The 26,302-nt window shown below is 36.9% G+C and overlaps 1 protein-coding gene across 1 annotated transcript in view; it reads right to left on the reverse strand.

The window, feature by feature from the left end:
- Positions 1-26,302, reverse strand: part of RSPO2 (R-spondin 2) — a 161,816-nt gene that overhangs the window by 75,936 nt on the left and 59,578 nt on the right. The window contains exon 2 of the mRNA XM_060127796.1: positions 10,993-11,181. Within this exon, the coding sequence (XP_059983779.1) occupies positions 10,993-11,181 (189 nt within the window). The remainder of the gene's footprint in view (positions 1-10,992; positions 11,182-26,302) is intronic.

Raw genomic sequence — 26,302 nt, forward strand, 5'->3', positions numbered from 1 at the left:
TTTAACTTCTCTAGGACTCAGTTTACTTGCTTTCCACAGTCATGTATCTACTTCATAAGTGGTTGAAAAGACTTAACCAGAAGGAAAGTGCTAAATAAGTCTTCATTATTACTAGTAAGCACATGGTGTCTTTCACAGAAGAGCAGCCAGCGTTACTGAGCCCTCCCTCTTACTCTCAGAGACCCCAGCCACCTGGGATATGTCAATCATCCAATTCATATATATTGAGCCCCTGTTAGAACGCCAAGTTCTTGACTAGCTGACCTCAGCCAATTAAACTGTGGAGCAGGTGAGACCAAGCTTTTAGATACAACCCCCTAAAACTAAAATCAGTTGGCAAATGTTTTATCCCAGTCATAGGTGCATCAAAATACAGCCAGCTCTCTTGCAGAGATGGCTTTTATTGAGAAGAAAGCATAAGAATCGAGAGACTCAGCAGGTAATCACATCTCAGTTGTCTTCTGATAAGGGGACAAGAGGGCCACGGTCTGTGGTCCCTCTAAGGAACTATTCTTTAACCTTAGCAAGTTCTGGTCAGGTTATTAACTGGCTAGGAGCAGCTCTTTCAATGTCAAGCCACTTTAGGACAATAAGCTTTCTCCAGCAGGCAGCAACCTGTTAACCTTCTGTAGAATGGCCCCCAAGGCAAGGTCCCTCTTCAGGGAAGAAAGCTCAGGAAAGTACTCTTTCAAAGAATGCCAATTGAAAGTGAAGACCTTACCCTCCCCGCCCCCTCCAAAAAAAAGACAGATTCTAAAACTTATCTAATAATGTGATTTTTGTTATTTTCTTTTCTCCAAGAGAAGCAGAAAGGTATGGTTAAAGGGACACAGGAATTAGCCTCAGCTCAGCTTCATACTGTGTATCCTTGGGTAGGCTTCTGAACCATTCTGAGCTTATCTTTTCAATGGTAAAATGCAAATATTTATCTGCGACATAGAATTGTTAAGAGAATATTGGAATAGCCATTCCCACCCAGAGTTTGAGAAGAGGGGCTAGGCTGGAATAACAAAAAGTGATTTCTGAAGGCATTCAGAATCCCAGAATGTTAGAGCAATGATTTCATAGACTCCCTCAGTTTTTACAGATAAGGACACTGGGGCTCAGAAAATGAGGCTCACCCAGTGTCAAAGAGTAAGTTAGAATACCTGGTCGATCTCCATTCTTGAGCCAGCTATAGACAAAGGCAACAGAAGGCCCCTCTCTGCCTGAGTAGTCACCATGATCCCACTTTTCTGTCAGTTAGCACTCCCCTGCTCTTCCCTTCAAAGTCTGGTCCAAAATAAAGGTCTACAGTGCTTCTACTCATGTAGAAGCCACATTTCAATCAGAATCTTTTGTCAAAACTTTATCCACAAAATCAAAACATAAGGGAATCAGATTCTAAGATATCAAGACAGTTATAAATTAGAATGCCTTATGTGCCAGAATACTTGCAATCGTAGAGAATTAGGAAGAGGGAGTTACGAGAAAGAGAAGGAGGCAGAAAAGGGGTCAGCAGAGAGTTGGAAGCATTAGAAGCCTGACCTGACAGCCCGTGCATTCTACCATGGTCAACTTAGTAGAGTCCATATCAGATATATGATTAGTGATTTTGATGTTGATAATTAATGAGGGACGTTTCTTCACAATATCCTAATATGCTTAGAGGATATTAAGATGTGTCTTTTACTAAAGGCAAAGCCTTGTACTCCCGAATTAGCGACAGATAGAGACAACATAATTATTACACTGTAGCACTGATTCCCCAAGTGTAGTCTCTGAGCCAGCCATGGCAGCATTACCTTGAAACTTGCTAAAAAGGCAAGTTCTAGGGCACCACTTCCGACCTACCAAATCAGAAACTCTAGGGGAGGCCCCAGCAATCAGTGTTTTTACAGATGACTCTGATGCAGCCTTCAGTTTAAGAACCACCTCACTTTACTCCCTTGCTGCCACTAGAGAACATTCTAAAACAAGTAAAGTGTCTGCCCAGCTTAGGGATTCTCCATCCTCATCTTCCAGGATTCCACTCTCAAACCTTATGTGCCAACTCTCAGCTGACTGTCTGCTACGAATGTCCTTTTCCCTTTTGCTCTTACTCACCCTACTCCTCCCTTTGGGATCATTTCAGATAATAATATACTCTCTAGAAAATCTTAAGACTCACCCATCTCCAAGTGCACATTAGCTGACATCCATGGGTTCCCTGAGTACCCAGTGCATCGCTGTCACAATTCCTACCACATTGTATTCCCTTGCATTATTTTCTAAAAACACACATTTGTCCCTGCATAGTGTAAGAAAGGTATGCATTAAGTGTTTGCTACATTTATACACTTTATTAAGCAGTCTAAAGTATCGCCCAAATTATAGAGTGCCCTCTCTTTCCTCACCAGATAAATACATACTATTAGCACCGGGCAGACTACCCAAGTGGCCCCTTCATGATTACGCTTCCTTGACTGTAGTGCAACCTCTACTCCAAAATAAAGAATATGATAGGCTCCTTCAATGATCCCTAATCCATTTGCTAGTTTGCTAAAGATCAAACCTAAAGTAAAATAGCTCTAACACAATACATGATTTAGAACATTTCTGGTTTCTTTTTTTTTTTTTTTTTTTTTTGCGGTACGCGGGCCTCTCACTGCTGTGGCCTCTCCCATTGCGGAGCACAGGCTCCGGACGCGCAGGCTCAGCGGCCCAGCCGCTCCGCGGTGTCTTCCCAGACCGGGGCGCGAACCCGCGTGCCCTGCATTGGCAGGCGGACTCTCAACCACTACGCCACCAGGGAAGCCCTCTGGTTTCTTTTAAGTGTAATCAGAATAGTCCCTAAATTTGAATATTATTTTGAGTTGGAGCAGTAACAATCATTTACCATCTCCAGGTTTCCCATCAAGGTCTCATCACTGGCACTTTCACACATCATGCTCACCCATTTCCTCTGGACCCCCTAACTTTTCACTACTGACCTAGCTACCCAGGCTAGATGGTGAAGGAAGGAGATAATATAATTAAGTTACACAATTTCCATACCATTTCCAACAGTCATGAAAGACTGTTCTCACGTAAACACTAACCTTTCCCTTCTCTTACCTCTCTTATAATTATGTGACACACCAACCCCATTCGCCTGTGTGCTTCAGCAGCAGTTTAGGTAATGGTGCTATATATTACTGCTGTCTAATTCTGTATCGGTTTCACATGCAACCCAAATGTGTATTCAGTCAATTTGTAAGTATCTTCTAAATAAAGACATTCTTTAGTTTTATTTTACTTCTCCTGTAATCCCACAAATACTGAGGTTACATCAACATATTTGTTAGAGGTCTGCATCTTCACAGATCTTTAAACAATTATAAAGACTTTATGGTACTCAGAGTAATTATATAGGTCCTCTTATTTGTAGTTCACAATTATCCAGATTTGATTTAAAACATCTTAAACATATTTCTGTTAACTCTAAATATCTTGATCTTTTTTCAAATGCATCATCACACTGCATGATTCAAGAATGGCAGGGGTTTCCAAAAGGACTCAAACTTGACATGCAGTAATTCTTTAAAAACACCTAAACACTGATCTTGGGGTTCACAAATTAAGGGATGGTTATACTTAACTTTGAATTTTCTTATACATTCAAAATTCCTAGTTTTTAAACCTATGTCTTTTCATTTCAAAAACAAATTATAGTATTCTCCTGGCCCCAAAGATATTTCTCACAAAGTGCCAAAACAAGGGCAGAATCATAAAATATAGCAGAGAGAAAACAAAAGTAGCAAGTTCACTGGATACAGAACTGCAAAATGTCATTTCCATAATTTTTTGCTTGCAAATGATTTTTAAAAATATACTGCCTCTGGCAAGACAATTATATATTATTTTCTTATACATAAAAAACTTTACTAGTCCATTTTCTTTCACTTCAGCCTATTTTTGATCCCCTTCCTTGTACATGAATTAAACAAAAACCTTGACTAACATGAGGTAGATACTTTATAGATTGCTGATTAAACAATTGTTTAATGTCCAAGGCTAATTTCCTCAGTTAGGTTTTGGATCCTATGTTCTTCTGTCTCTTTAATGATTTTGTTGCCTTAATCATCCCTCTCTTTCTCCACTTCAACTGGCTATTTCCCATTCAAGTCTCCTTCCATCTTACACACACACACACACACACACACACACACACACGATTTCCTAATTTGTGAGCCTTCTAGCTATCATCAGATACTCTTTTGCAACAAGCTTAGCAGGGAAGGGAAAGAGAAGGAGGGTCTACAGTCACCTGGCTGCTTCCCTAAGACTCAATGTACTCCCTGAAACCGTAGCAATCAGGATAGCACTCCAACATTAACAATGAAACAACTCCCATCGAGGTCAACAACTCTTGTTTAAACAGTACAACTTTGACATTGACCCCTTGATACTTCAAGTCTTCCTACTTGCTTCTGGGACATCATTCTCTAATTTTCTATTTTCCTGGTGATTCTGTCATGGCCTCTGCCACAGGCTTTTCTTTCCTTGCTGTAAAATGTCCCCATTCTTCAGGCTTCAATCCTCAGAACTCTTTCTCAGTTGATATTCTTTTCTTCTTCTCAATAATTCAGTTCAGATCTCCCTTGACAGCTCCAGACCCTTACATCTAACTGCTTATTGGGTATCTTCCTCCCCAGGATGTCTCATACTTCCTCAAGCTCAACATGCCCCAAACCAACCATTCTCCACCATCATGATCTTTCTCTCCAGCAAATATGCTCTTCTGCCTATATTTTGTACCTTGATAAATTCTACTCTCCAGCTCTCAAGTCAAAATCGTAAGAGTAATCTTAATTTCTCATTTCACTTTTGGCTAACATCCTCCAATTGGTTATGAAGTCCTATCGATTCTTCCTCAATATCTCTCTCCACTTCTCCATTTCCACTATAACTATCTTAGGTCATTTATTCATTCAAATATTTACTGAGCACCCAGTATGTGTCAGACACTATTCTGCATAACAAGAGCCTGAACAATACAGACTAAAAATCCCTTCCCTCTGGGAACTTGTGTTCTAGTGGGAGAGGTGAATAAAACAGATAAGTAAAATATGCAGTGTGTTAGTCAACCATAAGTGCTAAGGAAAGAAGGGAGGGAAGGAATGAGTGAAGGAGGGAGCAAAGAAGAGAGGGAGGGATAAAGAAGAGAAGGAAAAAGGAAATATTGGAATAGAGAAGGTTAAAATTTATATAGATTGTCCAGGGAGGGTCTAGTGAGGATACAGCTGTTCTCATTTTTTTTTTTTTTTTACCCAGAATATTGATCTTGCTGCCTTCATTGCAGACTCCCCTCTGGCCCATCTTCCATGCAGCTAAAAGAAAAATATTTCCCAAAACCATAACCTTTATCATTCCCTTACTTGTAATGCTTCGTTGACTACTTGTGGCTTTCAGGATGTTTCTACTACCTAAATTTAGCACATAAGGTCTGCAATGACCTAGTCCCCACCAACCTAACTAGTTTTTTAGTTTTCTGATTTTACAGTGGAACTGCACTCAACCACCTGCATCTTACTTCACAAGGAATGATTTTTTTGTGCCTCTCCATACCTTTCCATGTGTTTTTTTTTTCCTTTTTTCTACCTATAATACTTGATCCTAATAATTCTGCAAACACCCACAGCTTTTTTTTAAGTGGAAGCTCCTTCATTGCTGAAATCCACCCAACCATTGGAAAGTGCGTTTTACTTAGTTGGTAACTTCATCCATAAAATAGAAACACCATAATCTACTTTCCACACTTATTTGAAAAATAAAATGAGGAAAAGTACATCTAATAGAGTAGCTGGCACAGAATGGAAGCTAAATAGTTAGCAGCATTTACCACATAATACACTTAACTATCTGTCTTTCCACTAGACCAGGCTTTCTCAACCTCAAAACTACTGACATTTCAGGCCACATAATTCTTTGCTGCAGGAGGCTGTCCTCTGCACTGTAGAACGTTGAGTGGTACCCATGGTCTTTGTCTACCAGCTACCAGTAGCACCCCTCCACTTGTATTAACCAAAATGTCTCCAAACACTACTAAAGTGTTCCCTAATGGGCAAAATCACCCCTGGTAGAATGTCACTGCACTATGCCATAAGCAACTCAAGGACAGAAACTAGTTATTACTCATTATTGTATCTTCAGGTATCTAGTACCAAAGTCAGCACATAGTAGGTGTTCAATAAATGCACATCAGTAAAAACCACAATCCTGCCATCTAGCACCATAGACTAATTTTACCTATTTTCGAAAAGTATGTAAATATTATTTTATAGCCTCTTTCACCCAATGTTATATTGTGAGATTTATTTATGATGCTTCATGTTGCAGTAGTTCATCTCTACTTCTATATATACTTTTTTAAATACTCTATTGTTTGGACATTTGAGTTGTTTCCAATTTGTAGCTAGTATGATTAGTGTCATCATGAATAATCTTTTATATGGTTTTGGTTACAAGTCAGGATAGCAGTTTTGTTGAAGGAGAAATGGGAGTGATTGGGAAGGATATAATGAGGGTTCTTGGGGTACTGTTAACATTTCTTCTTGAGTGATGGTAACATACGTGTTTCCACTTTGTGATAATTCACTGAACGCTCCGTTTATGATCTGTGAGCATATTCTGTGTTATCCTTCACTTGAAGGTTTTTATTTATGTTACTAAGAAAATAGTTGTGCAATTAGAGGAAAAAAAGAAGGCCAAGGATTCTGGTAAATATTCTGCAATGCCAATATTCATGAGAAAAATAAATGTTTACCTTCATTTGTATCAAAGAAAAGCATATTAAAACAAAAAAAGATGCATTTTATCCTTTTTGTCACTAATACCCAGTGTTGGTGAGATGCAAGGGAAAATGTCTGCTATTAGTAAAGACGTGAATGAGTACAACTTTCCCAGAAGGCCATTTGGCAATATATATCAAAAGTCTTTAAAATATATTTTATGCTTGTATCTCAATTATATCTCAGTAAAGCTGGAAAAATATGCTATGTTTAAAAGCTTATCTTATGAAAATAAATCAGAAAAAACGTGTAAAACTATACATGTGTGTATAAGCAAAAGAATCTATATACAAGGAAATTCTTCATATAACTGCTTACAGTGGTGAAAACTAAAAGCAAATTGTCAACAGATAATTAGCTAGATTATTATGGTATATCCATTCAGTAGAAAACAAGCAGTCATAATTAATGACATGAAAAAATGTTCATAATTCATTAAATTAAAACATCACAAAACAGAATGATGACTCATTTGTAAGGAAAGAAAGACATAAATATACACAGAAACAAAATGTCAAGAATAGAAGCCAGAATATTACTCAGCCATAAAAAAGAACAAAATAATGCCATTTGCATGGATGGACCTAGAGACGCTCATACTGAGTGAAGTAAGCCAGACAAATATCATATGATATCACTTATGTGTGGAATGTAAAAAAAAAAAAAAAAAAAAAAAAAAAGATACAAATGAAATTATATACAAAACAGAAATAGACCCACAGACCTAGAAAACAAATTTATGGTTACCAAAGGGAAAAGGGTGGGAAGGAATAAATTATGAGTTTGGGATGAACATATACACGCTAATATATAAAGTAGATAACCAATAAGGACCTACTGTATAGGACAGGGAACTATACTCAGTATTGTGTAATAACCTATAAGGGAAAAGAATCTGAAGAAATAGATATGTATGTATAACTGAATCACTTTGCTGTACACCTGAAAGTAACACAACACTGTAAATCAACTCTACCCCAATAAAAATTTTAAAATTATCTAGAGAAAATTATAATTCCTAGCTAAATTTAAATGTTAGTCTGAGCAATAAATATTATTGTATATATATACAGGTGTGATTATAAAAAAAAAATAGAAGCCAAAATGTTGACTTTTGTTATCTCTGAGTAGTATTTATTTTTGTTTCTGCTTTTTATTTTTTTAAAGTTCTATGTACTTTCCAAGCTTTCTACAAGGAATATGTATAGCAATTTTTAAAATTAAGCTTTTTCATGTAAATGAGTTTATCAATGAATGAGAAAGAAAATATGAGAGAAATCTCACCTAACAGTATCAGAGACAATGGCAACTCAGTGTCGTAGTATGTTTTTTTCCACACTATGCCGCAAATGATTATTGAATTGGTTTTTAATAAGCATGTTTGAATTTTATAAGATCCACACTGTATGGACAAGAAGCCAACCTCAGCCAATATTCTATAGGGCAAGTCTTTCTTTGGAAGAGAGGTTTTTCTTTACAATGAAATCTTACTTTAGTGATTAGGAAATAGATGAGCAAGTTTCACTTAGAGGATTTTTTAAAGCTACTGTTGCTTGAAGTATAATCTTCTCTACTGTCTAGCATTAATCTTCTAAAACAAAAAGTCAATATGATTTCAAATTCTAAGTTTGTGACAGCTTTTCCAATTTAAATCTGTCTCATTCTCTGTATGGAATACAAATAACAATGCAATATATTTCAAGCATCTATGAAAAAGAGCCAATATTACTAAGAATGAACCATAATCATCTGAAGTCATATACTGAGAATTAAGAAATAATTTTCCACTTTCACTTTGCTTCACAGGAGCCTTGTTAATAAGCACTTCCCGCTTGTACCAGATAAGTAATGATTTCTAGGTCGGTAAACTGCAACATCGATTGCATTCACTTACAATAAGTATAACCATAGCAAACCCATTTTCACGTGTAGATTCTCTTTCCAAGGCTGATTTACAGTCATTGCTCTCCTCTCCATTTCTGAGAAAAGGGATCAACTTAACCAAAATGTTTGTGTTAAGCCCTGCCTTGGGGTATCTCTCTAAGGAAGACCCTGTTGATAAGACTATGAGGTACTGCTGAATGACCACCCATTCCAGTTTGCCCAGGACAGCCCTTCTTTACACCCAATGTCCCTGCATAGTTATTAACAGCAGCCACTTTCAATCCCCAATGTCCCAGGTAGAGTAATAAATTATATGGTCACCCTATTGTCCATACACAGTGTGTAGAGTGCTAGGCATAGAACTTGGAATAAATGCCTGGAGCTATCTACACTCTTATCTTCCTTGTGCACTGATAGTCTGGAATAAAAAACACACAGAATATTCATGGACTCAAATCCACCCCCCCCCATAGGTGGTCTAAAGCAATCTGAACAGGAATCCATTTCAAGATGGACACATCCTCCTATGAAGGTTCAAAAACTATGAGGATAGACATTACTAGCTAGCCCAAATCATACACCTTAAGGATAAGGTACATATTTGAAAAAAATGGCCAATCTATTGATACTCTGGGGGAGCCATACCCCTCTAGTTATTAATCCCAACAATTCCATAAAATGGAAGTCCATACAAATCTCCTCTAAATCCATATGTTTCTATCTTGCTAATAGCAAAACTATTCACCTAGTCACCTTAGCTAGAAACCTTAGTATCAAATTTGATTCTCTCTTTATTCTGTGAAATTAGTTAGTTACTAAGTCTCATTGATTCTATTTTAAAAGTCTCTGGAATTCATTACCCAAAAACCTTTCATCAGAACACAATTTCTCACCTGCAATTGTTACAATAGCCTTCTCCAATTCATTTCCTGCACTTCTGCAAGAATTATCTTAAATAAAGCAATTGCTTTAATTCACTGTCTGCTCAGAACCCTCAGATAACATCCAGACTTCTTAACATTGCACTCAAGACTTTTATCATTTGCACTCAAGCCTCCCTTTTCATCTTCAATTCCATCCACACCTCACACTACGCAGCTACTACTCAATGGTTCTCCAGGGATGGTACTGCTCCCCTGGGAGGTGTCTGGAAATTTTTAGGGACATTTTTTATTGTCACAGTGATTTGGGGGAATGAAGAAGATTTACCGAGCAAGGACTAAGAATGTTAAATGTCCAGCAATGCAGACCAAGTTGCCTTGCCAAGATGCCAACAGCATCCCCAAAGGAGACTTCTTGTTTCCCAAACACATTATTTTTACAAACGTGTCCCTTCTTCTTCCCAGATTCTATATAACCTCCCTCTAGTAGTTCTGCCTTCTTTCAAAATAACATTGCCCTTGGATGATAAAATTCAAAGTCTCTTCTTACCTAAAGACCTCAGCTGATTTAATAGTCATGCACACAGTGTGTTAATTGGAGATAATTAAATCACTCCCATAACATACAAGTTGCCTGCTGATCTAGTACTTAGTGTATTGAATTATGATTAAACAGCTTACCCATCTGTCATTTCACTCCATGTTCCCCTTTTTTCTCCTTCTATCCCCTAAAATTTGAGCTCCTTAAAAAGGGGGATATTCCTTTGGTATCTTACTCATTTTTTTAAACTCCAAATTTTTACCATTTACCCAGAAGTTAAGAATAATTCTATAATGAGAAGTGACTTTTTGGACTAAAAGGTAAAATAATTGTACTTGTATTCCTATGTATAGAATGCCATTCCCTAATAACCTTTTTGTGGTTGCTAAACTTAGAATACTTTGAAGTAAACTATATTTTAGTTATACCTTTTATCAGCAGTGGTGCTTTAAATTCATGTATTAAATTACAGATTAGACTAATTCAAGTATTACAAACTCAAGTATAAGAGAAAAAGAAGCTATAGACACTGTGGTAAGCTCAAGAGGATGTTCCCAATATAAAGGTATTTAAATCCCTTTATTTATTGATAAGTGCTGAGTACGCCTTACAAAGATCTGCCTACCATGCTTGTGTTTAAGATACATGCTATGAAAAAATACTTAGGTAATCTTTAAAAAAAAGTGTGTGTATACAATATACTTCTATACAAGAGATAAAGTAAAAGTGTTCTTATACCACCTCACTTATTTTTTTTTAAGTTTAAGCTTAAACTATTTCTGTAGCATAATAAAATTGTACTCTTTCTTAATCAAAATTTTCAACTTAACTCCCCCTAAGTTGCAGAAACAATAAAATAGGGTGGACAAAACAATAAAATAGGTTGACTGCTCACTTGCACATCTGTTCATATCTGGGGCTCGGTGTCCATAGTACCCGGATGGGCAGGAATGCAGGCACTCTCCATACTGGCGCATGCCTTCTCTTCGAAGAAAGAAGAATAACTTCTGTTGACATCGGCTGCACCCATTGTCCTTTGAACAAGACAAGCATCCCTTGCAAATGGGATTTGATACATAACTAGCTGTAAAAGAGAAAAGACAAAATCCATTTAAATATGAATATGATCAGACTTCTGGTCAATGCAACATGCTGAAAAGACAAGTGTCTCTTGTCCTTTTACTTTAATCACATAGAAATGCTAAACAAAATAACCTCTGCCACCCTCCAAAAAACAATGGTTCATACACGACCAAACTTAGAAACAAAGAGGAAACCCAGAGACAGAGTTGAGGCTGGAAGCTCAAACTGAATGGCTTATGGAGATGCTAGAGCAGACAGAGGCAGACCTCAGGGCAGGGTCCTCAGTCCAGATCAAGAAATATGCATGTAGAATCACGTTGCTATAAACTTGAAACTAACACACTATCATAAATCAACTATACTTCAATATAAAAAAGAAAAGAAATACGCATGTAAAGAGCTGATGCTTGTCTCTATGGAGACTGGAGTCGTAAAGGCTCGTGTGTCCATGGAACAAGCACTAGAAGCCCCCACTCCAGCTGGCCAGAGAAGAGGTTTCCAACCCTGGATTGGGGCATAGAGGACGTGAGCACAGGAGAGAAAAATATAACCCACGAGAGAAAGCTACCCCAAATCTATGAGACTTCCAAGTGTGGTATCCAAGTTTAAATCATCAGTGTAGTATGGGGTCCCTAAGTCAAGAGGTTAACATAAAAAACTTGCCCAGATCCAGCAAAATCCACAAAGAAAAAAGTATGAAACAACCCTACAGAAATTTTCTACAATCCTGAGACTGGGACTACAACCTGGGACTTTCATGGAAAACCACCTTAACATCAAAATGAACAAATCACATGTGCAAGCAAACCTCAATGAGGAAGAGTCAGTCTGAGTAAGAGATTTCATACCTAAAGAGTCAGAAATAACAGAACCATCTGAAAATGACTTTAAAATGAGTATCTTTAGAGTATTTGAAGAGATGAAATGACTAGAAATCACATGGGAAGAAGCAGTATCATAAAATGGGCAAATTAGAAAAATTAAAATTCTAAAACTGAAAACAATTCTAAGGACAAGTTGAATGGGAGAGGGACTTAACTAGAAAACAGGCTTAAAGAACTGTGGCACAAAACAAGATATAAATATTAAAAAGGTAGGAAGCATGTAAGAAAAAACAGTATCTGAAATATATGAACCTTATGAAGTTCACTACAGCTAGTGACAAAAATGGTAATTTAAAAGAAAACAAATTCCGTTTCTAGCCCTGGTATAAAATTCAGAAATGATACAATCTGAAATCCTAGTATAATTTCTAAAGTATAAAAAGTTCATGTAAGGTCATAAGCTTAAGGCCACACTGACTTCATTTTATTGAGTTAACCCACAAAAGAAATAAGACAAGGAACAGAAAATTCATCAATTATTGAAACTTTCTGCTTTGAGACTACATCCTATTTGCCCTACATATAATCTTTATTGCATATAAAATTAATACCAAGCCGACAGTATTCAGACTAGCAGCTATACAACAAAGTACATTGTATACCACACCAGTCCTTATTTATAATGATTTAACATCCAATATATTTACAACTACTTGCAGCAGATCTACATAGGTTTCAGTTCCACAACATGCTCTCCCCACTTCTGGGCTCCCTGACTTGTTCTTGCAGCCTCTCTTCCAGAGAGATTCCCAAACAAGAGCTTAGTCTAACCTTTCAGAGAAGGGGCCAAAGAAGAACCAAGACACTCAGGACCAGAAATCATGGTCAAGATGACCCTCTGAATTGGGCATTAAGATCTACTTCTTCCCACTTATTCCAGGACTTTGTTCTATCAACTGTTCAAAACTGCTTTTATTTACATAGTGAATCTATGTTAGAGACTTTCTCTTGCTTGCAAAGCTATCTATGCTTCCCAACTAATTTCTTATTTACCACCTTATTTTCTTAAACCTGCAATTGTGGAGCAAAAAAGAATCAATTCAGATTAAAAGTCACCTCCTCAGATAGAATTCCTAATAAAATTTTGGCAAACTTTCCAGATACTCCTTTATATATGTACGCATATACAGTATTTATAATATGTAATTGGTATTTTTCATAACTGTGATCAGACTTTACATGAAGTATGATAACTTGCTCAATTTCAATCAAGTTGTGAGCATCTTCTCATATCAATGAATCAGATCAATATCACTCATATTTCTTGGAAGTGTCAGTTTTATCTGCAGCCTCAACCTACCATCCCCACCCATGTAATTATCCCCAACACTACTTTTATGAAGACCACAACTGGTTTTCAGATCCTCAATTCAAGACCTCATTCTCAGTCTCTTGTCCTCCCAACTCCTGTAGCTGGGTCATTACTGAAAGTTTTCTTCCTCTTCTAGACGAATGAGAATGTCTCCTTCTAAAGATTTAATTCCAGCCCTCACTCTTGTAATTTCCACTAATCTTCTCATAAGTCAGGCCCTTATTACTTCTCACTTAGACAGTTATAGTGCCCCAACTCCCCACGTACCTCTCTCTGCGTTCTACTGTTGGCTCAGCTCTTCTGCTTTTATTTTCATCACAGGATTTCTGTTATCCCTTACTCTCATGAAATAATTATGACTTATAAAGCATTTTCACATAGCCAACTGGAAATAAGGTTAGACTATTTACAATTTCCCCAGCTGCCTTCTGAAGAGGTTTTATTCTCCCATTTTGTTATTAGTGTCCTGAGCAGGTTGTAAGGAGTGAGTATGTAAGTTTCAAAAACTGGGATACAGACAAACTTTTGTGTAAGGAAGGGGTAAAAAACTGAGAGTGGGGTGGGTAGGGTGCAGAACACAGGATGAAAAGGACAGAACTAGGAAGACTCAGCAGCTGTATGATGGATGAAATGGCTTTGGCAGAGGAAGTGGTGACTGGGGAGAACCCAACACATTTTAATTTTCAGGGCTGCCTAAGAACATAACCCACCTTAAGCACAAAGACCCTCTGGCATGATATTTGGGGAAGAAATTTATGACTCTCTTGTGAAAGAAAAAGTCCTTATGTAGGAGCAACCAGGAGACTAAGGCAAGGGCAGGAGCTGCTGGCTGGAGCTGCATCAAAGGCAGCCCCACACTGCAGGGTCCTCTGCAGCACGTCTAAGAACAGTTCACTGGCTGCCTTCTGCTCTGCAACTTAACTACAAATATGAAAAGGTACGATCAAGGTTGTCCAAATCCCAAACGTAGTTTCATAAGTAAAAGGAGAATTTGGAAGATTTACATACATAGCAAAATGGTTTAAGGAGAAGGTTCTCTGTACCACAGTCATCACAAAGTAAAACCGAAGCTATACTTACTTTCAGTTCAAAAGTTAAACCAAGAGCTCTTTATCACTATAAATCACACTCTGTAGAAAGAAGTATGGAGAAAAGAGAATTACAGAGCTAAGAGAATCATCATAAATTAAAGGCTTTTTGTTTTGTTTTATGTATCAGAAGCCAACTTTCATCCTGACCACAAAGATTTCAGAGTCAACAAATTGTACTCTACATTTTTTAAAAGGTATTCTTAAAATCAATAAAGCATTGCTTTATTTACTTGAACCTTAACTGACAATGAAAATGAAATAGGGAATACTTACCTGAGTCCATATCTTAGATATCTTTATAACCCTACACAGGAGGAATTCTCTTAAAACAAAAGTGATGTGAGCCACACCCAACCTAAGTGCTCTCTCTTTCCCTTCCCCCAATCTTCTTCAACCGTGCTCCTCAATACTGAAGGACAAGAACACATGTAATTTTGGCAATTTGAAGCTTTGTGCCCCAAACCTCAAATGGACTTTTTGGTTTAATTAACCATTGTCCAATGGCAACTATCCTAGTCACCTCTATGTTGTACGTCAACAGCTTAATTCAACAAGAACTTCTTCATCCGTTATATGGTGACTACACCAATCTCTGTATCTAAAGCCAGGCAAAAATAGACCTTTAAGCATGACTAGAGTAATTTATTTTGTCAGGATCTTAATAAGTCAAATGGCTCTGCCTATTTCTATGAGATTTAATTCAAGTGTGCAGGTGAATAAACAAATCTTAATTCCCAGCTTTGATGACTGTGTTTATTTGCTCTCCCCGTAAGCTTCAACTTTTCCAACCCTAAAGCCTGCTGACATCCAGAGCCTCATCACTCCAACCAAAACACTTTTCTAAATCTAGATCCACCCAAAATTCTAAAGATGAAATATATCACATAAAACATTAAAAATCTTCAAAAAGGTGCTGGACAGTGGTGTAAACACAAATCCACACATATCTCCCTGACAGGGAAAGGAATATATGGATACAGAAAACAAAAATCATGAGGCAGAAACCAGGTAACAATTACTTATATCACTAAGTATATAAGGAGAAAAAAAAACAGTATAAGTAAAACTCTTTACTCTTTTTTTTTTTTTTTTTGGTGGTACGCCGGCCTCTCACTGTCGTGGCCTCTCCCTTTGCAGAGCACAGGCTCCGGACGCGCAGGCTCAGTGGCCATGGCTCACGGGCCCAGCCGCTCCGTGGCGTGTGGGATCTTCCCGGACCGGGGCACGAACCCGTGTCCCTTGCATCAGCAGGGACTCTCAACCACTGTGCCACCAGGGAAGCCCAAACTCTTTACTCTTGATTCTAATTATCTGATTTGTATTCCTCTTAAATTGCAAAGTAAGTTTGGTTTTTCATGAATCCTGATATTTTAAGTTTGATCCTTTGTTAAATCAAACCCAGTTATTCACATTTTATCCCATAGAACATTTTATGTAGGTGTTGAATGACCATCTGTTTCTAATCTACTCCTAATACTTTTTAAAAGTGTTCCCCTGTTTCTGGAGTAGGCCCTGCCAAACAAGAAGAAATCTAAATTCCTGCTAGGTGAAGGCATCCATTCCTGACAAAGAGTACAGATTTCTAATCCTGAAAATAATGGGACTGAACAATGGGCTGTTGGCATCTTAGCCTTGCTCCATATTTGCAGGTTCAATAATGTTACAAGTTGAACAGCTTTTTAAAAAATGAAAAACTACTATTAACTTCATTGATCAATCTTATCATAAAATTGCTAATATATTTATCTCTGCCCAATCCCAAATTCAAGATATATATTTAGAAACCAAAACCCTATCTCTGGCACCAATGACAGGGAACTTGCATGTCAGATTCTATACAAATCAAGTCAGGCATAGATCCTTCCACTACAGCTTGGCAACACTGGGATAAAAAACCATGTAATCATGTATATTCCCAAGCGCAAACTCAACTAAGGAATCAAGGTCGTGAATTAAGGAGCCACACGAGATTTGACCAAAATGAGAAATGCCTATCTTAGGATACTTTCCTTAGTTTTACATTAAATTGTAAGTATTTATAGAAAATAAAATAATCTGATCTTTGATGCAAAGACAACAAATTTTAACACTCTGGATGTTCACCATTATAATCATTATGCCTTAGAAAATAGATGTTAAAATTAACAATGTTAATAAAGCTTTGACAGAGATAAATTTCTAAATGTCCATTAAAGTGTTAGAGGAGGAAAAAAAAGTGTTAGAGGAGGTAAAATAACATGAATTTAGTCTAGAAAAACTTTTGAGAATAAAGGGCAAACGTGCCAAAAATTCCAAAATTTTATAACCTGTAGAATTAAACCATATTTTCTCAGAATCGCTTTATCTTTCATCATGAGTCCTTCAATAGATACTAATATTTTTAGGAAAAAGGCTTACAAAACTTTTAACTTCTCAAAGTACTAGCTTTGAGAAACCCATATTAATTGGCTGCCTGAAAATGTTATTAGTTGATAATTAATACCATTGTTTATCCACCTAAAACATGTTAATTAGGAATGAAAGAATGTATATATCCTCATCTTCAGAAATGTTCCTTAGGAAAATATTATTTCTAAAGATTTATAAGCCTCCTAAAATATTGAAATCATCTCTAGAGATGAATATTCTTAATGACATCAGGATTAAAGGAATTTAATCAGATGATTTTGCTGCTCCTACAAAAGTGGGTGTCTCACTGTATAAAAACTCAAAGCTACTAGATTTTAAAATATGGAGGCAGAAAGTTAAGTAGAATTACAGGTTTATTTTAACACATGAAGTGCTAACATCTTCAGAAAAAATGAGGAAAAGGACCACAATTGTAAGCTCCTGATTTCTCGCCAGTGTCAGCACTACATGAGTCATCATCCTTTATAGACGGGCACCTCAGAAGTACAGTTACAACCACGATTAACCATGGCTGTAGTGTGGTTAACTGGAAGGGGTATTTCTTTTTCTTTTTTTTACACATCACAGGAAGCAGAAAGTCTGGATGAGGCATGTCATGCATGCTTCAAGTATAAATTAACTAAGACGTCTCAGGGAAGTCCAGAATACTCAATAAGGGCAGGTCAAGGAAAGATGATGAGCTAAGATACGGTTGCAAAATAAATGTGGATGGAATCTTACATAAGTATGTTTGAGGGCACAACGAACCTATCCAGAACATGATAAAACACACTCCCCTTCTAATTTAACACATCATCATTAATATTCAAGAGAGTCTGCCAGAACTGGAGGAAACTGAAAGAATGTACCAAAGCAGTCACTGCAATCATCAGAGGAAAAATTACTTTGGTTCAACACATTTTACCTTGAGACCAAGCAGTATCCCTTTAACATATTTCACCCAAAACGTGAGCAGCTGAAGCAGATGCAGGTCACACATCTGGGGATAGGAGCCAGAGATTTCCCAAAAGAGCTTCGGAATGCACATCTTACATTCAATGCAAGGTACCTAAGTGTTTTTTTTTTAATCAGAATCCATCAGGTCCTGATCCTCAGGGCTCAGGACCACAGAGAGAAGCTCAAGGAAAGTTGAAATGAGCACTTCGATATGCCAGTTCTATGTACTGACCAACTAAACATGAAGTAGAACACAAGAATCTGAATGAGTTAAATGGGACCCAGAAACAGGTTTCCAAAAACAGTCGTTAACACCCAACGTCAAGTAAAAAGACACAAGAAAAGATAAAAGTAGCTATGTATAGACTCTCACAAAAAATTAAAATAATGAGCCCTCAAGGTAGCATATACAATTCCCCACATGGTGAAGTATTTCTCATAATTAACACTCACTGTCGAAGCCAAGCCCGGGAAGAATTATTCCTCTTCCCTCCACACCCCCGCTACAAACTCTGGCACAAAAATCTTAATGCATATTCCTATGCTAGATGTTAACGCTGACAGGCAACAGGGAGATACATACAAGTAAGGGCCAGAACACCCGCATCCCAGAACTAAACTATTAACATAAGCAAAATACCAGAATCATAATCTCTTCAGCTTCTACAACTGCTAACACCAGTAACATTAATTAGTTGATGAGAAAAATATAAGATGGTTTGAGATTTGCTCATTTTCCCAAAGATATATGATGTTCTGAAACAAGGGAAGACTCATATTTTATGTTGTATAAAATAAGCCACCTGCTTGAAACCGTGAAAGAGAAAAAGATTTACTCCATAAAACTGTTCTAATGCCAGAGGAAAAGTAAGCGTAAAGTCATAATGTATGGGAGCCTCTAAGCTGTGGCTAGAAACTGCTGTGTAGTATAGATCACTCATGCCAAGGGTTGGCTTGGACTTTCACAACATACTTAAAAGACCCTGTGGAAATGTTGACAGAATGTTGGTGCTAATGGTAACTCCAACACGAGCAGATCTAAATAGATACATTTATGAAGATTGTGAAACCACCACTTTCACATGGTCCCATGTTTACACAAGGAGATAATCCAATTATTTAAATAGAAAAAAGCAAACTGCTCATAAACAGAGCCAGATTTTTATTCCATAAAGTACTTAAATACTTCTTATACTAACACTACTTCAAAATAGTTTTGCATACTTCCTAAGTACTGTAACTTAAGTGCGCACAGCGTCTGACCTACCCAACTGCCTATAGGAAAAACTCCCCTTCCTGTCTATTCAAAGATTAATAGAATATAAACTAACTCCTGCTTATTTCACGATTTTAATTTTAAAACAATAAATGGAAAGCCAACTGGATGGCTTATTTGGTGTCATAAACACAGCCCTCAAGAACCACCCATGCCATAACTAACCAGATTAAAGGCTCCATGTGTTTTAGATGTGGAAACTCCCATGGATTATACCACTGTGTTTTAAAATTGGGAGTGAACACTGTTAGCTACACTGTTCTAGAGAAAGGTCTCTTCAAACAAAGATAATTAAAAAAAAATTTTAAGTTGCCTTAATGAAAAACAGACTAACAAACACTTTGGGTTGACAAACATTATTATGTAACAATTATTCCGGAATACACTATAATGCAAAAAAAGGTGAAAGCTTTATTATACTCAGTGTAGGTCGCTGTGGGTAAAATATTACTTATGCTAATAAAAATCAGAATGATTCACTACTAAATCTTCAGGCCTACACAGGATTTAGTTCTCAGTTATTTTTAAATCAATTGTCTGTATTTAATATTTATCAACAGTTCATTTTAACATGCTTCGTCAGTTTGCTAACTTCACAGCAATCAATACCTTAGACACAGTTTGCAATCTAGCTGCTTAACCATTCTTGCTCTAAGAAGTTATATCTATTCAGAACAAGAAGAAATGAAAAAGAGAAAAGTCAAAATGGGGGTGGGGAAAGAAAAGAAAATGAACTTGGGGAAACATTCTAAGTAATGTTTATTACTCATAATTTCTGTTTATCAAAAGTGAATAAACAGATCAGAGAGTTTAAGAAACCTTTCCAAAGTCATACAGTTTGCTAGTGACTAATTTAAATCCAGTTCTGACCTCTGATTTCAAAAGCCACGCTCTTAATTTCCTCATTAAGAGATATATGTACAGCACCTAGGGAAAAAATGCATTGTACCATGATTAAAACTGTGAGAACTTTCTTTCAAATTAGACTGTACCCTTGTAATTTGCTCACTGCCCCTGTGCTCTGTTTTTAGCTACAGCAAAATAATCAAAGTTCCTTTTGGTGATTAGCCACTAAGAGTACCATACTAACTCTTTCCTAACATAACTAGGACTATATTAAGTCTCATAAACCAACAAAATTAGGATGCCATCCACAAAAACACTTCAGAGTCAAACTGCTGATACAGCACAAGGGATAATAGGGGAAACTGAGTTACAGGTTTCTTCTGGCAGAGGTTAAAGAGAAATCTTCAAAATTATAAATGGAAAGTCTTTAACTGTTTGGGCATACAGCAAAAAGCCAGCACTCTTTACTCCAATTGACAAGTTCAAAGAAAAAACATCACCCCCAAACCATGCAATTTCCTGCAAATGGGCCACTCTCCTCACTGTCTTTGAAGACAAATCGTGTCCTGGACAAGGGGCCTTTGAAGTAACACAGCAAGCATAGCTATGTAATTAGAAAGGCTCGTTACGCCATCCAAATGAGCAAAACTAGACTTTAAAGATGCGCTAAAGTGAAGAGGCTGGACTGACAGACTGACACAAAGAGTTTGAGAGCAGTTTGCCCCTGCTCACTAACCATAATTCTCCTTCACTCCCTCCAAGCCTCAGAAGCCAAAAGCAAACTCCATATGCACTACTGGAAAACTGTAAATAGTGTTTGGTCACTCTCAAAAAAGTGGCAAAACTGTATGTATGCATGTTTACAGACATAGATGTGTATATAGATACCTACACTTATGCATGTGTATATAAATGTATGCATATACTATTTTTCTGAACCATTTGAGTATAAGTTGTAGACATTACACTCTTTCACCTCTAAATTTCAGTGTTCAGTATGTATTTCCAAAAACGAGGACATTGTCTTATAATATCAGCCATATTGATATGATCCAATACTATTTTCTAACCCCCAGCCCATATTCAATTATCCCAATAATGTCCCTTATATCTACTATTTTCCTAGACTAGAATCCCATCCAAGATTATGCATTGCATTAAGCTGAACTATTTCTTCAGTCTCCTTTAATCTGGAACAGTTCCTCTTTCATGAGCTTGACATCTTGGAAGATCAGTTATTTACAGAATATCTATTTGGCGGACTGATCTCACATTTTGGGGATTATGTATGAATTGATGTTATGTCCTTTTCTCGTACAGGTCAAGAGACACCTGATGAATTTGGTTGCATTACTGGTGATATTAACTTTGATCCCTTGACTAAGGTGGTGTCGGTCAGGTTTCTATACTATAAAGTCACTATTTTTCCCTCTATAAGAAGTTTTTTTTTTTTTTGAGGAGATATAGTGAAACTACATACATATCCTGTTCTTCAAACTTCCACACACTGGTTTTGGCATCCACCCGTGATCCTTTTGCCTAAATCAACTATTCTTCTGATGGTTATCAAAGGTGATTTTATAACTCCATCATTCTTCTCCATTTATTAGGGGGTGTTCTAGTGTTAGGAAGAGCTTTCCCTTCTCCTTCATTTATTTCTCTGCTTGTTTGTTTACATCAGTAGGGAATCGAAGATTTTATTCAGCGTACTATCATCTGTTACTGTAATCTGTGCTCAACTTATCCTAGATTTGTTCACTGAGAGCCCTTTAAGGTGCTGTGGATTTTAAGTTGCATTTTATGTGCACGCTACCAAGTGCTTAGGGGTAGAGAAGAAGGAGATCAAATTTATCCTGGAAGAGCTAAGAAATAGGTGGTAACATGAGTTGCCAGTTGGAGCAGGAGTTTGCCAGTCGGAGGGGGATATCCCAAGGGGAGGACTAGTACAGGCACAGGTGTCTGCACAGGACTGGGGGATGCTGAACTCTCTGTCCTTGTATGTCTGATAAATCTTGGTCTATCTTATTGACAATCTATCTTTCAGACAATAGCAAAAGGAGCCACTCAATACTTAACTTGGATACAAGAAAGAATTTGCTGAGAATATGGAAACTATGATGTTACCATGGGGTTTAAAAGAGTAGAATATACAGAAACTGCGACCCTAGAAGTAAAATCCAAGATTTCAACGATGGATTTTTTTTTAAGTTTGGAAGGATACAGGTTTGGCTTTGCAGCCAACATTTCTAAGTTAGAAGAGGAATTAAGAGGATATTTTCAGGGCTTCCCTGGTGGCACAGTGGTTGAGAGTCCACCTGCTGATGCAGGGGACACGGGTTCGTGCCCCGGTTCAGGAGGATCCCACATGCCGCGGAGCGGCTGGGCCCGTAAAGTTGCTGTGCTCCGCAACGGGAGAGGCCACAACAGTGAGAGGCCCGCGTACCTCAAAAAAAAAAAAAAAAAAAAAAAAAGAGGATATTTTCAAAATAAGAATCTACTTATATAATCCCAATGGGAAAAGAAATGAATGATATTCTATTAGAATCCAATAAGGTTTCATAGGAAGTCCTCTGATGAATTCAAACATTTTAAGCAACATGTACAAAAGGATACATTCAGGAGAAAAATAGGTTAGTCACAAAGAAATGTGAGGGAGGCTAAATTTTCCTAGGAAGGCTAAGTTTTCCTAAGGTTTATAGGGAACTTTTTTTTTTAAGAGCAAAATTAACAAGATGAAGTTGTTCAGTCCGATTATTGATATAACGTAATACTAGATGAAAGAGGTAGAAAAACTTATTTTCTGCTTTCATTTTGTATTTATTAAAAACAAAGACCTTCAAAGTGAAAAGGGAAAAAAATCACAGCTTAAGGAAAAAATATTGACTATAAGATAAGAAGACCCTAATGAATATATCTTTATATTTTTAAATATTGAGAAATTGATTCCTGAAAAAAAAAATGGAGGGCTTTAAAGAAGGGAAATGAATCGATGTCTGATTTTCAATAAGTTGGGAAAATTGAATTTCAAAAACTCCAAATTTTAGAAGAGGCTTTAGGACACCAGGGTTGTAAGCACTTATAGTTTAAAATAATTATTATAAACACCTATCACGGTGTTTATGTCAATAAGAACAAGTCCTGTCAAAATTAACCTCATTATTTTTTTAAAAATCACAGTTTCCCTTGCTTTCTCTCCCTATCTATATATCAACATCTATATCTATGTCTCTGTCTATATACACACAGATCTACAGATAGAAAGATATAGAAATAGCTCACTCATATTTGGTAAACTACTTATAAGTAAGTTGCAGACACCACAATACTTCACATCAAATTCTTCTGCATGCACCTTCTGAGAATAAGGACATTTTCTTACATAATCACAATACCATTGTCAGATGTCAGAAAATTTATCATGGGTAAAATAATATTTTATGGTGTTTATGTTCATACTTCATCAGCCATCCCAAAAATGTCTTTCCATCTATCCAGACACCAATCAAGGACTGTGCATTGCATTTGGTTTGTTTCTTTAGTCCTTTTAATTCAGAACACCTCCCCCATTATTTTTTGTCTTTCTTGACATTGAGATTTGTAGAGTCCAGGCCAGCTGTCTTGTAGAATATCCTACAATCTGCATTTGAATGACTGTGGCCACATAATTAGATGCATCATTCTGCCATCATTAATACGATAATTTAATTCAGGCAGGAATCATCACCATCCTAACACCATTAGGTGCAAGCTTACTGGGAAAAAGTATCACCCAGGAGATTACTTACTAATTCCAAAGGGGGAAGTTCCCTTTATGATGAAGAGGTTTGGCAGAATCCGCATTAACCAAGGGATCAGACTGAGTATCACCAAAAATGGGACAAACTGCCTCATGTGCTACCTGATGTGATGAAATGAGAAGCACACATCTGTCAAGAATTCTTGTCAATAGGTACTTCTTCTAATTACTTTGTAATCACTAAGTCTCCAATTTCATTTTCAGGGATCCTGAACTCGATATTGCAGAAACCTGTTTCTTCCTCTTTATTCTTTTCATTTTTACTCACAGGATTCTGAGAGCAACGCATTTCAAAAAGGATTGTAGCAAAAGAGGAAACCAAGGAGACAGTAGACAGAGATTATGAGGCATCTGGTGTCTTCCCACCATAGGAGCCAATCGTTAGGCTCATACACACAGGCACACACCTATGCACAGACGTGTGCATGCAAGCCCATACACCCCAAGGGAATAGAGGAGGGGGGACATTAGCTACTCTCTGGGAAAATCATTCCATCACTGTGGTATAGAAGCATTTCTAGGGCCACCACACATGGCTATACTCTACACAGCTCTGGGGGACACTGTTCACATAGAGCAGTTCTGCCTCAAAAAAATATAAAGCAAAGGCTCCTACCTGATGACCATGAGCCCCTATGCAGTCTGTAGAAGTACTTTGTTTTACTCACAACATATCTGTTCCTCTAAATTTTTTAATGGAAATTCAGATTTCTTGCTTTTTTCTTGAATAGTCATATGGTATGGCCCACATTCCAGCTTGATAACTATCAACTGAGCTGGATGACAGTTGCCTGCATCAAACAGACATGCCCTGTCCACTTCAGCTCATCACTCTCCATGGTCTAACACATGACCAACTTCATGCACAGAGCAGCCACCTGGCCTCTGGGGATCACCTTCCACAAAGAAGATAAGATGCTCAAGTTCATGCTATTGTGAACAACATTTTCCTAACATTCAATTCACTTACTAACTGGGGGGTGTACATCATCTCACAAACCGGTGCAACTTTCTCTTTGTGAATTTATAATCATGAAATAGCAGCTTTTTCACTGTAACCTAGTAGAGAGCAGTCGGCATAAAGAGAAATAATGTTACTATTTAAGTAATATCAGTGAAAACCAAAATTAGATTCAAGAATTAAACTATTATAAACATATTTAAAGGTACCCAAATTTCACACATATGTAATAAAAAATCACTTTGTAAAATGGTTTGCCTATTTTAAAATCTATGTTAATAAAGCAAAAGAATCTCCTGAAAGGCTGTGTGACAAAGTCAGACCAGCAAAAAAAATACTTACTAAACAAAGGAACAAACTGGAAAAAATTATAGCAACACACAAAAAAAGGGTAGATGCTTTTGTATATATTGAATACTTGCAGATCAACATGGAGAATGGTCCTTTTAGAAGAGGAAGTAGGGAATATAAACAAACTATTAAAAGTTGATCAAAGAAATGGAAAAATGTACATGAAAATATGTTCAAACTCACTAGTGACAAAAAATACAAATTAAAATAAGCAGCCAACTTCATCATATATTAAAGTTCAGGAGATTGATGATTAAAAACTATCAGTAAGCATTTAGAAAATGACAACCTCATATACTCCTGGCGGTAATGTAAATAAGTACAAATCTTCTATAGTTTAGCAATATTATACTTTTCCTCTGACCCAGCAATGTCGCTCTCAGGAATCCTATGGAAAGAAATGGACAAATACATAAAGACACACAATTCACATCACAGCGTTTGTTTTAATGGTGAAAAGATAGTAAAGAGCCAAAGTGTCCATCAATAGAACACTGAATAATTTATCAGATCTAAAATATTGACTTTAAAGATAATTTATTATACACAGAAATGTTAGTTAACATGCAAAGAAGGCTCTTTCCATATAGAAAAATGTAAGAAGGCGGATTATAAAAATAATGTAAGACTCTATTTAAAAACAAATGTGTATAATGTTACACATATTATTACACATATTATATTACACATATTATATTATCATACATGGCATGATATTCTGCAGTATGAACTGACTTTTTTCTTTTAAGTTCATTCTTAGTCCTTAGGTTTTTCTTTATTCAAATATACAAGTAGCATTCATTGGCTCAGGGAAGAGTTTCTCAAAGAAAGAAGTGCAAATGCTCAAATTTTAAGTTTCCAAATGCTATTTTAAAACTCTTAGAAGAGACAAAACCTTCCCATTCTTTTAATTTCATTGCGTTATGAGACACTGAGTTCTGAGTTTCAAAAACAGGAGACAAATTTCACAGAGGAAAAATGTTTCTGTCTTAAATAAGCATGGAAGACTATCAGAGCCAATTACCTGCTTAGATAGGATAAAGACCCCATGAATTGGGGATGTAGGAGGGAGGGAGAAGAGAACACTCAGTTTAGGTTGAGTGGGTCTCTACAAAGAGTCATATGCCCTAACCTTGGGGGAAATGGTTGCACGAAAGAATAGTCATATCCTGTCCAGATAAATTAGGGAATCAGAACAGAAGATATATGTGAAACCTAAGAAAGGAGTGCCCAGGTGTGTGCCTCCAACCTGGGTACTTA

Source organism: Lagenorhynchus albirostris, chromosome 17 (assembly GCF_949774975.1).
Source record: "Lagenorhynchus albirostris chromosome 17, mLagAlb1.1, whole genome shotgun sequence".
Classification (NCBI taxonomy): Eukaryota; Metazoa; Chordata; class Mammalia; order Artiodactyla; family Delphinidae; genus Lagenorhynchus; species Lagenorhynchus albirostris.